Below are 15862 nucleotides of genomic sequence, written 5' to 3' on the forward strand. Positions count from 1 at the left end.
TATTATCACAACACAGGTTAAATTTACGTCGATGATCTATAGAAAAACACACTTCAGATTATTCTTAATGTGACATACATTCTTATTAATTTGTTGCGACATCCTAGAATAGGAAATTTATAACAACAGATGAAATAAGGGATCCGACGATCCCTTGCACATTATTACTAAAAATAACACGGTTTTACAGGTAAGAATTTAACTTCTTAATTACAGAACAAAATGTAATCTTGTACTCTTCTAGTAATTTGCTCACTCGTGAGCATATGTGGATGAGTGTGGTATGTGTGTGTGGTGTGTGTGTGTGTGTGTGTGTGTGTGTGTGTGTGTGTGTGTGTGTGTGTGTGTGTGTGTGTGTGTGTGTGTGTGTGTGTGTGTGTGTGTGTGTGTGTGTGTGTGTGTGTGTGTGTGTGTGTGTGTGTGTGTGTGTGTGTGTTTCTGCATGTGTTTATGAGTGCAGCAAACAATTCTCTGGTCTTAAAACATGTAAAACAAAATCATGTATCTTCCACACACAGCAGTTCAAACTCACAGGAAGACAGTGATCCGGGAGAAGAGCCATCGCCTTCGTAAGCATAATTCCTCAGGTGGTCCCCTGCGGGAGGGTTACTATCGGTACCTCTCTTACCGCCGACGCCGTTCTGCTTCCCCTTCTCCAGCGTCGTCCCTCCGGATTTCCGGCCTCCACGCTCAACGTCCGGGGCAGGCACTAAGGACCCGCTCCGTCTCTGGTCCTCCATGCTGCTGGTCTCAGAGGCGGCGTCCACCTGCAGCACATCTACGCCTGCCCAATATTATTAAATAAAATAAACAATACATTCTCAGAAAAAACTTACATAAGCTGACAAGATAAAGATATAAATACAGTTCTCTCCAAGGGCAAGCGATTTATACACAGAGATCCGAATAGCATATGAAAGCTGAAACTATAAAGATACCACTTGTGAATGGTATTGAAGGGCTCCTCTGATGCCTACCGGGATGAAGCCATTCGCTGGCTTTGATCAAGTACTTAATGCAACTCAAGAGGCCACTGACCTGGTAGGTTAAGGTTTCTAATTCAGGCTGGCAGTGGGAAGGGCCACATACCTGCTTTGTTGGGGTTCTTGGTCCAGGCTGGTAGGAAGAGGGCCACATACCTACTATGTTGGGTTTCTGGTCAAGGCTGGTAGGGGGACGACCACATACCTGCTATGTTGAGGATCTTGGTCTAAGCTGGTAGGGGAGAGGGCCCCATACCGCCTATGTTGGGGTTATTGGTCCATGCTGGTAGGAGAGGGCCAAACCTGCTATGTTGGGGTTTTTGGTGCTGGCGGGTAGGGGGACGACATACCTGCTATATTGGGGTTCTTGGTCCAAGCTGGTAAGGGGAGGGCCACATACCTGCTATGTTGGGGTTCTTGGTCCAGGCTGGTAGGAAGAGGGCTACATACCTGCTATATTGGGTTTCTGGTCAATGCTGGTAAGGGGAGGGCCACATACCTGCTATGTTGAGGATCTTGGTCTAAGCTGGTAGGGGAGAGGGCCCCATACCTGCTGTGTTGGGGTTTTTGGTGCTGGCGGGTAGGGGGACGACATACCTGCTATATTGGGGTTCTTGGTCCAAGCTGGTAAGGGGAGGGCCACATACCTGCTATGTTGGAGTTCTTGGTCCAGGCTGGTAGGGGGGGGGGGGAGGGCCACATACCTGCTATGTTGGGGTTCTTGGTCCAGGCTGGTAGGGGGGGGGAGGGCCACATACCTGCTTTGTTGGGGTTCTTGGTCCAGGCTGGTAGGGGGGGGGAGGGTCACATACCTGCTATGTTGGGGATCTTGGTCCAGGCAGGTAGGGGGGGGGGAAGGCCACATACCTGCTATGTTGGGGTTCTTGGTCCAGGCTGGTAGGGGGGGGGGAGGGCCACATACCTGCTATGTTGGGGTTCTTGGTCCAGGCAGGCTGACCGTTGGCTTTGGGCGGCGTCAACAGTTGCAGCTCCAGCAGGTTGGGCGTATTGTTGCTGGGCGGGGAAACCTGTTGATCACAGCTGACGGCGTCTTCCTTGTTGTCAGCGGCGCCTCTGCGCAGCGCAGAGCGGCGGTGGTGCTGATGCAGCAGAAAGGCGCAGATCAGCACTGTTTTGGGAGGAACACGTGATGAGCTCAATGTTTAGTAGTCAAGTGATGTGGCCCACACTGACAGCCTAGTGATGTGGCCTACACTGACAGTCTAGTGATGTGGCCCACACTGACAGTCTAGTGATGTGGCCCACACTGACAGTCTAGTGATGTGGCCCACACTGACAGTCTAGTGATGTGACCTACACTGACAGTCTAATGATGTAACCTGCACTGACAATCTAGTGATGTGTCCAACACTGAGTGTTGTGATGTGACCTACACCGACAGTCTAGTGATGTGGCCTACACTGACAGTAGTCTAATGGTGTGGCTTACACTGACAGTCTAGTGATGTGACCCACACTGAGAGTTTTGTGATGTGACCTACACCGACAGTCTAGTGATGTGACCAACACTGACAGTCTAGTGATGTGACCTACACTGACAGTAGTCTAATGGTGAGGTCTACACTGACAGTCTAGTGATGTGACCCACATTGACAGTAGTCTAATGGTGTGGCCTACACTGAGAGTCTAATGATGTGGCCTACACTGAGAGCAGTCTAATATATTGCCTACACTAATAGTAGTAAAATGATGTGGTCTACACTGACAGTAGTCTAATGATGTGGCCTACACTGAGAACAGTCCAATATGTGGCCTACACTAATAGTAGTCTAATGTTGCCCACTACACTGAGGTCTACTCAGTGTAGACCTCGGCCTACACTGACAGTAGTCTAATGATGTGACCTACACTGACAATAGTCTAATGATGTGACCTACACTGACAGTAGTCTAATGGTGTGACCTACACTGACAGTAGTCAAATGATGTGACCTACACTGACAGTAGTCTAATGATGTGACCTACACTGACAGTAGTCTAATGATGTGACCTACACTGACAGTAATCTAATGATGTGACCTACACTGACAGTAGTCTAATGATGTGACCTACACTGACAGTAGTCTAATAATGTGACCTACACTGACAGTAGTCTAATGATGTGACCTACACTGACAGTAGTCTAATGATGTGACCTACACTGACAGTAGTCTAATGGTGTGACCTACACTGACAGTAGTCTAATGATGTGACCTACACTGACAGTAGTCTAATGATGTGACCTACACTGACAGTAGTCTAATGATGTGACCTACACTGACAGTAGTCTAATGATGTGACCTACACTGACAGTAGTCTAATGATGTGACCTACACTGACAGTAGTCTAATGATGTGACCTACACTGACAGTAGTCTAATGATGTGACCTACACTGACAGTAGTCTAATGATGTGACCTACACTGACAGTAGTCTAATGATGTGACCTACACTGACAGTAATCTAATGATGTGACCTACACTGTCAGTAGTCTAATGATGTGACCTACACTGACAGTAGTCTAATGATGTGACCTACACTGACAGTAGTCTAATGATGTGACCTACACTGACAGTAGTCTAATGATGTGACCTACACTGACAGTAGTCTAATGATGTGACCTACACTGACAGTAGTCTAATGATGTGACCTACACTGACAGTAGTCTAATGATGTGACCTACACTGACAGTAGTCTAATGCTGTGACCTACACTGACAGTAGTCTAATGATGTGACCTACACTGACAGTAGTCTAATGATGTGACCTACACTGACAGTAGTCTAATGATGTGACCTACACTGACAGTAGTCTAATGATGTGACCTACACTGACAGTAGTCTAATGATGTGACCTACACTGACAGTAGTCTAATGATGTGACCTACACTGACAGTAGTCTAATGATGTGACCTACACTGACAGTAGTCTAATGATGTGACCTACACTGACAGTAGTCTAATGATGTGACCTACACTGACAGTAGTCTAATAATGTGACCTACACTGACAGTAGTCTAATGATGTGACCTACACTGACAGTAGTCTAATGATGTGACCTACAATGACAGTAGTCTAATGATGTGACCTACACTGACAGTAGTCTAATGATGTAGACTATTATCAACATATCAGTAAAATATCAGCTGAATAATGATGAATATTACATTATGAGAAGTTTTATCATATAGTTTATTATATAGGGATTCGAATTAAAAAAAATATTGTTTAAAATTTTCTGTGTTTTATATTACCTTTTAAAATAACATAAAGCAAAACTTTTAGTTGTGTGTTTTTATCGCCCATATTCTGCTGGAATGATTGAGTGGGTCGAGCCCTGGATACGCAGATTCGAATCCTGGTCTGGTCATAGAGTTCTTTGTCATTTATTGGCATTGGGACCATTCAACCTTTCTCACTGTGACGGTGTTCCCCCCCTTATATTTCTCCCACGCCTGCAGTAAGAGTCATGTCCACTTTACCCAAGCGTTCTCTACGTCGCAGGTATCAATTTGATATATGTGGGAGGAAGGAGTGTGCTCGGAGTGCCGAGAAATTTGTGAAACAATGATATTTTGGCCTGTGGTTTAGGCCCTTTAGGAAGCCAAGATGGCGCTGGCTCTCCTGTTTCCCCGCCAAAACTGTGTGACGTCAGTGACACCGGATTGGTCACCGACAGCAATGTGGTACAGGGAGCCAATGAAAACCTCCCGATGCGAAAGTGACGTCACGAAGGAAAGGGGGTCCGGGCAGCGCGCCGCGTTGGCGCCATCAGTCAGACACGACACGTCAAGGAGGTTGGACGTGCGACGATTGGTCCTGTCAGTTTGACAGTTGTTTCCCGCTCCCGTGGATTTTACGCGTCACCTGAAGTCTGCCAGTACTCTGTGAGGTCTTCCTTAGTTCATGTGTTGAACCAGAGAGGGAATCGACGGTTATTGAGCAACAAGTGCTCCAGGACAGGTACTGTGCAAGAAGAAGTGAAGTCTGTGCAGTGACGTAGTCGACGTCTGAGGTAGTTCACCCATTCGTGATGGCGTAGTGGCTGACCAGAGCCACTGGGTAGCAGAGGAAGACGAGGACTATTTGGGAATCCGGACGACTGCAGCCGAGAAGTAGGCAGACAGCCGTAGCTGGGAGAGGTCGACGGCCAGGAGACCGACTCCAACCCTACAAGAAGTCGAGGAGGAGCACGGACCTGCAGGGAAGAAGGCACGGAGACGACGCGCTAAACGGTGGGACAGCGATTGGGTTCCTGGAGGACACGACAACGTGTGTGTGGGGGCGTTCCCGACACGAGGACCAGGAGCTACAACTCAACTCTCATCGGAGGATAGGTGGAAGTAGGTGTCTCTAGTTTCCCTCCCCATTCCCCTTTAGTCACCTATATTATTCAGCTATATTATTTAGCCTGAGGATTTTGTATGTCGTGAGCAAGTCTCACCTATGTCACAGTAAGGCACCAGTGTGCAGAATAGTACTATCAAGAGTACTCACGATACTTATATATATTATTATTGGTTTGTACAGGCACCCGGATTAAGTGATGAATTTACTGTGTTGAGAATTCTTTCATGAGACTTTGATGTGAACATATAGTGAGAAATTATATATAATATTATGTCAGTATTTGGAAGTTAGGCTATGTGCCCAGTAACTATTTATTTACCATTTATTGATGTCTGATATATCTATATTATATATGTCTGTGTTCGTGCATTGAACAACCATTTGAGAGGGCAGTGATTTATTGTGTTATCGCCCACGAAAGGAAGTACTGAGAACTCCAGTGTCAAATACTTCATAAGTTACCATTGAAATGAAGGGCGGTGTGAAAACCATTATAGTGAATTATTGTCGCATTTATTATAGAAACGATTGTTTGAGGCCAAGTACGGTGTAGCGAAGTAATACGTGCTATTGTTGCAAATATCGAGTGTACGAACTTCTAGTGATCATTGAGAACTTAAAGAAACAGCGCGCGTGCCGCTAGAGAAACAAGCAATAAAATTTCGCTCGGAAAGGTCGCTCAGCTGATCGTGACATTGACGAGAGGGGGAGTGTTGCCACCGTAGTGAGTGCATAATATACGTGGGAACGACCGACTCCCGCCTGGATCAGTTGATTGTTTATTGATATGACCTTGTGACATCTTTGAATGAATTTTAAGTAAAATACAAAATACTTTTGTCTTTATATCATCCCCTCCATTTATCTTGTGGCTATATTATACTTGAGAGCGAAGAGTGATAAAAGTAAGTACCTGCCTGATTCCCGATCTATTGAGTGTGACCTTGCCAAGGATACCACAAATTCAACCAGTCCACTGACGTGTTACTGGACACCGAAAACACCAGTTGGCGACCTTGTTGTTAATAGTAAAGCCCTATTGTTGGGGCGGGCGCATAACAGTTAAGTGAACGAGTTGTGTTCCCACTCCTTCTCAATCAGAGGCCGGTTGGGATTGACTGGGATACGCTCCTGGCGTGCAGTGGCGCCGAGAGGATTAGAGTGAAGACCCGCAGGGCTATGGTGAGTGACGTTGAGCGTAACGGTTGCTCACCCAGAGTAAGAGTAAAAGGGAAACCCCAACATTGGCGACCTCGCCAGGATATCGATCGAAATAAAGGTTGCAGTGGTGGTAGTTGGCAGTGGTATTAGAGATCAGGTGCAGGTTATCACTCGTAGCACAAGATGGAGGATGATAAAGTAACAAGGTTTATTGACACTAGAGATGAACAGGTGCTGGAGGAGTGCACCAAGGCACAGTTACAGGCAATAGCAGACCATTTTGGAATAAAGCTGAGATCTGCCAGAGTGGGAGAAAGAAGACTGGAGATAATGGCACAGCTCAGGGCACGAGACGAAGCTTTGGGGGAGGAACGGCCCCAAACACCTGCCAGTGTGGGAGAACACCTGAGCATTGGTGGAAGCAGCAGGGGATCCAGCGGCAGCAGGCACAGCGTTAAGCTGGAAATAATGAAGTTGCAGCTGGAAGCACAGTTGAAGCGTGAGGAGCGAGAAGCACAGCTGAAGCGTGAGGAGCGAGAAGCACAGCTACGCAGGGAAGAACACGAGCGAGAAGCCAGAATGAGACAGCAGGAAATAGAAGCAAACAAGGAGGTGGAGCTGAAGCGAGCTGAACTAGGACTAGGTGCACCTGCTCCGCAGCAACAGGAAGACCGACGAGTGAGGGAACGAGATCTGCCGGTCTTTGTGCCAAATGAAGCCGAAAGTTTCTTCGACCACTTCGAAAGGGTTGCAGCTTTGAAGAGGTGGCCGAGGGCGCAGTGGGCGGAGCTAGTTCAAGGGAGGCTCACAGGTGAAGCTCGTGAAGCCTACACTATGCTCGACTTCCAAGAATGCACCAACTACGATGCGGTAAAACGAGCTGTGCTCCATTCCTTCAAGCTCACGCCGGAATGTTACAGGAAGAGGTTCAGGGAATGTACCCGTTCACCAGGAAAGTCTTATGCGGAGACGGCGAGGGACATGGAGAGAAAGTTCCTTAAGTGGCTGGACTCTGAAGGAGCGAGGTCGGTTGAAGAGGTCAAGGAGCTAATGGTCATGGAAAAGTTTATGTCCGTGCTCTCTCCTGAGATCAGGGTGAGAGTAAAGGAGGCGGACATAAAGGATCTGAGGGCCGAAGCCGACAGAGCCGACATGCTAGAAGAAGCATTACGCCCACGCCGAGAGGGACAGCACCGATCACCCGTATACTCCGGAAGCAGTAGGAATTATAGGAGGACGGATAGATGGAGGACGGGAGCGAGTTCCCCCAAGTCCCACCTCTCGAGTTGGGACAACAGAGGATCAAAAGGTGCTGTAGAGCCTATAAAGAAGAACCAAGCGGAGAGCTCGGGAGCTGTTGCTGCGACAAAAGAGGCGACAAATGGTGCGAGAAAGACACAGGGAGCGACGGCCTCTGGAGGCAGTGCCAAGGCGAGTGGTGGCGGATGGTCTCCGACGAGGGTCCGCTGCTACAACTGCGGAATAATCGGACACGTCGCGCGGAAATGCAGACGCCCTAAGCAGCGTGGGCACGTTGCTTTAGTGAGGTTCGAGGACCAGATGGCCGAGAGGGTGCGGGATGAAACCGTGCTGAGTGGGGAGAAGAAAGTTCACCCATTCGTGTGTCAGGGAACCGTAAGGATGGGGGACGCAGACCCCATCCCAGTGAAGATATTAAGAGACACTGGGGCCGATTTTACCCTGGTGAGTGAAACCCTGTTCCCCGAGGGTTACGAGAGTACCAGTGTGGGGGTGGCAAGTGTGACCACTGTGGGAGGCCCAGTGAGGATGCCCCTACACCAGGTAACGTTGAATTCCGATTATGGCTGCCAGACCCTTGTGGTGGGAGTCTGTACATCAATGCCCAATATGGAGGCACAGGTCATCTTGGGAAATGACGCATGTGGAGGATATGTCCTCCCGAATCTCGTGAAAGGCGAAGAGTGCCTAGAACAATACAAGGAGACGGGCGGAGAGTTGAACGCCTGTGGGGACGAGAAGGGAATCGCCCCGGTGGCGTTCCCAGTTTGTGCTGTGATGCCGAAACAGCGCGAAGAACAAGGAGGTTGTGGATCTGATGGGGCTGAGGAGACGTCCGACAGCCTGGGAATAGATCACCTCTTCGTAGGACCCGGAGAACGAGCGGAGGGCGAAGGTAGCCCGAATGGTGAGTTGCAGGTGACCCTCACTAGTTCTCTAGGGGTAGACCGCACTCGTCTTGGAGAGTTGCAGCAGATGGAGTTCCCCGAATTGATTAGTGAGGCCAAAGGAGGACGTGTTGGTCCTGAGAGGGCTACTCATTTTTACCTTCAAGACGGCATGCTGATGAGACAGTGGAGACCTGTGAGGATGGAGGCCGGAGAAGAGTCTCTAAGTACGAGGCACCAGGTAGTGTTGCCGGCCCAGTGCAGAGTGGCCGTGTTGGACCTATCGCACTCCGTGGACTCTGCAGGTCACCTGGGGGTGACCAAGACGCTGCGAAGGATCAGGGATTACTTTTACTGGCCAGGTATGGACGCCGAGGTGCGGCGTTATTGTAAGACGTGCTTACCGTGCCAGAGGGCAGGGAAGAGCCAATCCGCGATACCAAAGGCCCCATTGATCCCTGTTCCAGCGTTTGGTCCTGCATTCGAGCGTCTATTAGTTGACGGAGTGGGTCCGTTGCCAAGAACGAAGAGAGGGAATACCTACCTGATGGCGATAATGTGTGCGTCCACCAGATTTCCAGAAGCCGTCCCGATGCGACGTTTGACGTCGAAAGGAGTAGCCGGCCAACTACAACGATTTTTCTCTTGGGTGGGGATGCCCAGAGAGATTCAGACAGACTGCGGAATTATATTTCAGTCTAAGTGGTTCCGTCAGACGGTGACAGGATGGGGAGTGACTCAGATTCGGTCGTCGCCCTACCGACCGCAGTCGCAGGGGGCGATCGAAAGATTTCATTCCACCTTGAAGACCGTGCTGAGAGTATTCTGCACAGAACAGGGGGCTGAGTGGGATGAGGCTGTATACCCCGCGTTATTTGCCATACATAACGCGGTGGTAGAATCATTAGGATTCTCACCATTCCAGCTAGTGTATGGACCCGAGGTGCGAAGTCCTCTGTCCATGCTGAGGGAACAACGGACACCAGGAGCGACCGTGGGAACGGTGAATGAATATGTCCAGAAGTTCAAAGAACGTCTCACTCTAGCGAAGGAACTAGCTGGGAAACATCTGAAGGAGGCGCAGCGTAAGATGTCGGAGTGGTACGACAAGAGAGCTACGCAGAGGGATTTCCAGGTCGGATCCCAAGTGATGGTTTTGCTGCCAGGTAAAGGTAGGGTGACTGAGTCGCGGTTCAAGGGACCATACCAGGTGCTGCGGCGGTTGGGTCCTGTGTCATATGAAATTGGGAAGCCGGATAGACCCCGCAAGAAGCAGGTGTGTCACGTAGATCGCCTGAAACCTTTCTTCACTGTGGAAGGAGGAGCCGCCAGGCAGGACGGAACGGTGAACTGAGAACCCCAGCAGAAGACAGTTCTGTGCGTACAGGTGGACCAAGAACTCCCGGAGGAGGAAGGAAAGTGGTCCAGGGCGGATGGCACCTGTCTCACCAACACTGAGAGCCTGGCGAAGATCAAGGACAAGCTACTACATCTGGAAGGGCAACAGAGAGCAGACCTGACGAACCTACTGAGAGAGAATGCCTCCCTCTTCACCGACGTGCCCCGACGACACAAGAGTGTAACGCACGAGGTAGAGGTGAGGGACGCCAGGCCCGTCAAGCAGAGCGCGTATAGGGTGAGCCCGGAGAAGCGAGAGCTGATGAGAAAGGAGGTGGAGTATCTCCTTGAGAACGACCTTGCGGAGCCCAGTAAAAGTGAGTGGAGTTCCCCATGCTTGTTGGTGAGGAAAAGCGACGGAACCTACCGCTTTGGTACAGATTACAGGAGGGTGAACTCCATCACAGTGGCAGATTCTCACCCCATGCCAAGAGTGAGCGATTGCATTGACCAGGTGGGCAGTGCACGGTGCGTATCCAAGGTCGATCTACTCAAGGGGTACTACCAGATCTCTTTGACTCCTGAGGCCAGGAAGATATCAGCTTTCGCAACTCCTGACGGGCTGTACCAGTACAAGGTGTTGCCCTTTGGAATGAAAAACAGCGGCAGCTGCTTCCAGCGTATGATGAATGAATTGTTAAGGGGTGCCGCAGGCTGCACAGTTTACATCGATGACATCGTCTTGTACGCCGACGATTGGAAGACGCATCTGGAGAGACTCAGGGAATTGTTCAGGAGGCTAGAGGAGGCTAACTTGACTGTAAATTTGGCCAAGAGTGAGTTTGGGAAAGCTCACTTAGAGTACCTTGGTTTTGTCATCGGCCAAGGTGAAGTCACTCCTGTTGATCACAAAGTATCAGCCATTACGGAATACCACGTGCCCAGGACGCGTAAGGAGTTGCTAAGGTACCTCGGAATGATAGGGTACTATCGTGGGTTCTGCAGGAATTTCTCCACGGTAGCGCATCCCCTAACCGAGCTACTCTCCAAGAATGTACGATGGAGATGGGGAGAGGCCTGCCAAGAGTCTTTTGAAAAGACCAAGAAATTGTTGTCGGAGGCCCCGGTGTTAATATCCCCAGATTTTTCAGCCGGATTCATCCTGTACGTAGACGCCAGCGACGTTGGAATAGGGGCCATGTTGGCTCAAGAAAGGAGTGAAGTACATAGGCCAGAAGCGTTCTACTCGAAGTTTGTAAAATACCAGCGGGCCTATAGCACCGTTGAGAAAGAGGCATTGGCGCTAGTTATGGCCCTGAAGCACTTTGATGTGTACATGGGAGGAGGGGCGTGTGGGATATTTGGGCTTGATTCTAATTAATTAATAATTAAAGTAGTAAATTAAATTACGAAGGACCACCCGCTTTTAAAGTAAAGAGGGAAACTGAGAATTTCTGATCATTGGATAATTTCTAGAGGAAACCAGTGACTATGGATATAACTAGAAAGCATGATCATAATAATAATTAATGGGCTGTATTATTTAATGAAACAAACCTCAAACACCTACATTGGGGGGTTATTACTGGAGGTAAGTACGTCCAGGAATTAGTGTGGTTCGTTCACTAATTCAATTAATAATAATCTAATCCTAGAATGTAATGTTGAAACTAATATCATTCACATAAAGAGGAATATAAATATGAGCATAATAATGAGTTACAGTAAATCATACATTAATCTCAAAGCACTCTGCACAAATTAATTGCAAAGGAATGGAAAAAGGAGAAATAAATCTTAGCTTGACGAAGATGCCTTTAGTACGCCATAGAAGTCCTCTCATTCTCCAGACTCGGTACGCTAACGAGTTGAACGGGGTAACATGGATGAAGGCAGCATGAGGAATTCTTCTCTCGGGCTGCAAGATAAATAATTTCCAGTAGCAATTGATTTAACTACTCAATTTATATTCAAGAATATTAAGAATTTACAGATGACAAATCTAATCACCTGTTATTAGGTGTTATCACGCTGCTTAACGAACAATCACCCTGCTATTATCATACTTCTACCTGATGCATCAAATAAAAGAATACTTAGCTGTGGGCACTGTATAAGTATTAAGATTGCCGTATTTCGCATCCCAGGCTCCGGTGAACCTATCCTGGATAGTGATGCGCTTCAGCTGGCTGATCACGTGTCGTCAGGAACCAAGTCAAAGGGCTCCTTATTTAACACCAGCACTAGTTGAAGATATTATCTGCAAGGTTGTTCACGCCTCACAGTGGCGGCTTTCATCTGTGGATGGATAACACCTGCCCTATTTGCTGGGCAATGGCGTATTCTTATGAGTACGGTAAGCGCAGTTCTGCTTCCTTTCGGCTCTGCACGTGTCCGCGTACTGAGGAGGATGGCGTCCCTCCAACCCACGCCAAGTCGGCGTTCATAAAACAAATTATTGTCTCGAACATTAATATTTCTCGCATTTGCGTTTGAAATGTTAAAGATTATTTAGAGGAACAAAATATTATTATTTACCAATCTAAGAATAGTAAATATATAAGGGAGAAGAATTAATGTCTCCCCATGGCATTCATTGATGACGTTAACTCTATCGCGAGGTAGACGCTATGATTCTAACGCTCTATTCGGCTTTTAGTTAGAGAACAATTCGTCTGCAATCAGTTATCATACAGAATGCTTTAATTGTGGAGAACCGTATTTAATTCTCACACAAATTGGATATAATGTGTTTACTGCAAGGAAATCTGACGCAATACTGGCGTCAGGTGACGTGAGAATTCTAGCCTAATGCACAGATGAATTATTAGTACATGAGAATTCTATGAGTTGTTAAATTTACTTACTACAATATTTAGTATGGTTAGTAATAAGTAATGAGAATACAACAATGTTGTGTTCGGTGTTGGAAATATCCAACATAACTCCGGGGGGAGGATCCTAGGGTCGCAGTGTACTGTGTTGTACTGACCTATCCCGAAGTGATATTAAGATTAATACATTAGTATGTTAGTATGTTAGTACACACATAAAGAACGTCCCGGATTTATCAAGGACTTACAAGAATTTGAGTCTTGCTATTTACATGTCAAATGAAACATGTTGCTTATAGCCTACACAATATTTATAGATTTTAAGGGGGCATATCGGTGTAAAATTAAAAGTGCTTCAATTTGCTTATAAATTTTTTTATGAAATGGTTATAGAAAGCGCTGCAGCTGGTCCAAGTTTCATCATCACACCCTAAACAGAAAAGGAGAAAAAAAATAAACAACGAATTATGCAACGAATTTTCAAATAGTTTCAGGGAACACATGTGTCAACTAAAATCATTTCTATAACACTCAGATATCAAATTAAGCACATAATAAAGGATTCTAGTGATCAGTTTTATCAAAAAAGTGTTTAGTGCAATAATATAATTTTTCAAAGTTACCCTACTAAAAAAATATGCAATATATGATATTTATAAATATTTATAAAATCAACAAATAGACTTTGGACTAAAATGTCTACTAGAGTCTGTAGAAGCACAAACGCTACATATAAGGTGTAATTTGCATGTAAATTGATTAATAAATGAAAGCTCTGAAGTAATTTGAAGGTGTAAATTACTTTCCAGAGTAAAATAAAGATCCAAGTTCGGCCACCTGTAGCTGAGCTTGACTTCGACAGATTTCGTTCATAATTGGCACCCTTGCAGATCGGCATCCATTGAGCAAGGTGTGCAAGTTTCATGCAAATCCCTTGATAACAAACGAGAAAAAAAATTGGCCAAAAAAAAAAAAATTTAAATATAAATATATTGAACATATATATTACAATTATTACAAGAGTTTGTGCTTCTACAGCACATAGTAGACATTTTAGTTGACACATGTGTTCCCTGAGATTATTTGAGAATGTTGAACATTCGTTGCATAATACGTTGTGTATTTTATTTCTCCTTTTCTGTTTAGGGTGTGATGGTGAAACTTGGACCAGTTGCAGCCCTTTCTATAACCATTTCATAAAAAAATTTATAAGCAAATTGAACAATTTTAATTTATAACGATATTTTTCGATATGCCCCCTTAACTCACACAATTTAAACTAACAGAATCTACGGTGATGCGATATCTTGGGTCATAGTGACGTGTAATGTTTCGTTGCGTGATATCACATCGTAGCATCATCAAAGTTATCTAAGTGAGAAGTGAAGGAAATTATTCTTCTTCAGAGTTGTAATAGGCTTGTAGTTTCCCTTAGTGGAAACACGCATTAAATATTGAAACATTAAATGATTAAGTTATCGGTAATCAGGAACACTCTAAAGCTCACAATAAACTCAACAACTAGGGTCGCAGTGACATGTAATGGTGTATTACGTAGCTGCTGAATCGTAGGTAAACTCAGAATAAGTTCCTAAGAACTGATAACGCTATTGTATAATTATACAGTAAAGTATTATTAGTCATTTAAGATCAAGGAGACTATGACACTACAGTAAGGTCACTGTCTAGGGTCGCTGTGACTTGTAACTATTGGGTTACTAGACAATAACATCACGCAGCATCACGATCACCTCAAATTCAAATGAGGAGATTGAATTTAATGTGCACTGCCGTGCAGTAGTCATGCTGACTGATGGTACAACTAATTTGCTAACTAGCTAAATAATAGAAAGGTAGAAAACTGAAAAGTTTATTCATTAAAATCAAGGAAAATTCTGAGTCGACAGTGAGATTAGTAGCCTAGTCATTCTGACTTAAGAGCTAATTAAATGGCAGCTCATAGGATTGACACTGTAAACTGGTTAGTACGAAATCACCTTTACATGAATTTCGGTTTATTAAATCAGTCTCTATAAGTATAGTCAACTGTAATTAATGGTGAGTACAGCTTAGGCTAGTACTCAGTTGACCTAACTAAAGTCCCTAAACCTACCTAAGTAAGTGACTAAGCTAATTGTGAGCAAAAATGTACTCGAATTAACATTGTGAGCAGTACTGAGCTCATTAACAAGTCGAGCTATATTAAACTCGTGAACATGGTGAGCTACAGTGAGCTCGTCAGTGCTAACAGGGTGAGTTACATTGAACTCGTGAACATGGTGAGCTACAGTGAGCTCGTCAGCAGTGCTGACAGGGTGAGTTACAGTGAACTCGTCAACAGTGTTGACAGGATGAGCTACATTGAGCTCGTTAGCAGTGCTAACAGGGTGAGTTACAGTGAACTCGTCAACAGTGTTGACAGGGTGAGCTACATTGAGCTCGTTAGCAGTGCTAACAGGGTGAGTTGCAGTGAACTCGTCAACAGTGTTGACAGGGTGAGCTACATTGAGCTCGTTAGCAGTGCTAACAGGGTGAGTTGCAGTGAACTCGTCAACAGTGCTGACAGGGTGAGCTACAGTGAGCTCGTTAGCAGTGCTAACAGGGTGAGTTACATTGAACTCGTCAACAGTGTTGACAGGGTGAGCTGCAGTGAGCTCGTCAGCAGTGCTGACAGGGTGAGCTACAGTGAGCTCGTTAGCAGTGCTAACAGGGTGAGTTACATTGAACGCGTCAACAGTGTTGACAGGGTGAGCTACAGTGAGCTCGTTAGCAGTGCTAACAGGGTGAGTTCAGTGAACTCGTCAACAGTGTTGACAGGGTGAGCTACAGTGAGCTCGTTAGCAGTGCTAACAGGGTGAGCTGCAGTGAGCTCGTTAACAGTTAACAGGGTGAGTTCAGTGAACTCGAATTAACGAGGTGGAGTTTTGTCATTCAATTATCATGGCGAGCAATATTAAGCTCGTACGCATGGTGAACAAGCACTCATATTATTTCGTTAATTCTAAGGTGAGCTATATTAAGCTCAGGAAGCATGTTAATTAACAATGCTAATGTT

General features: G+C 46.1%; 1 protein-coding gene across 1 annotated transcript in view; it reads right to left on the reverse strand.

Moving 5' to 3' along the window:
- Nucleotides 1-15862, reverse strand: part of LOC123751759 (putative neural-cadherin 2) — a 297993-nt gene that overhangs the window by 1030 nt on the left and 281101 nt on the right. The window contains exons 26-27 of the mRNA XM_069339611.1: nt 1906-2112; nt 533-784 (exon numbers count right to left, since the gene is read on the reverse strand). Of these exons, the coding sequence (XP_069195712.1) occupies nt 533-784; nt 1906-2112 (459 nt within the window). The remainder of the gene's footprint in view (nt 1-532; nt 785-1905; nt 2113-15862) is intronic.

Source organism: Procambarus clarkii, chromosome 42, assembly GCF_040958095.1.
Source record: "Procambarus clarkii isolate CNS0578487 chromosome 42, FALCON_Pclarkii_2.0, whole genome shotgun sequence".
Taxonomy (NCBI): Eukaryota; Metazoa; Arthropoda; class Malacostraca; order Decapoda; family Cambaridae; genus Procambarus; species Procambarus clarkii.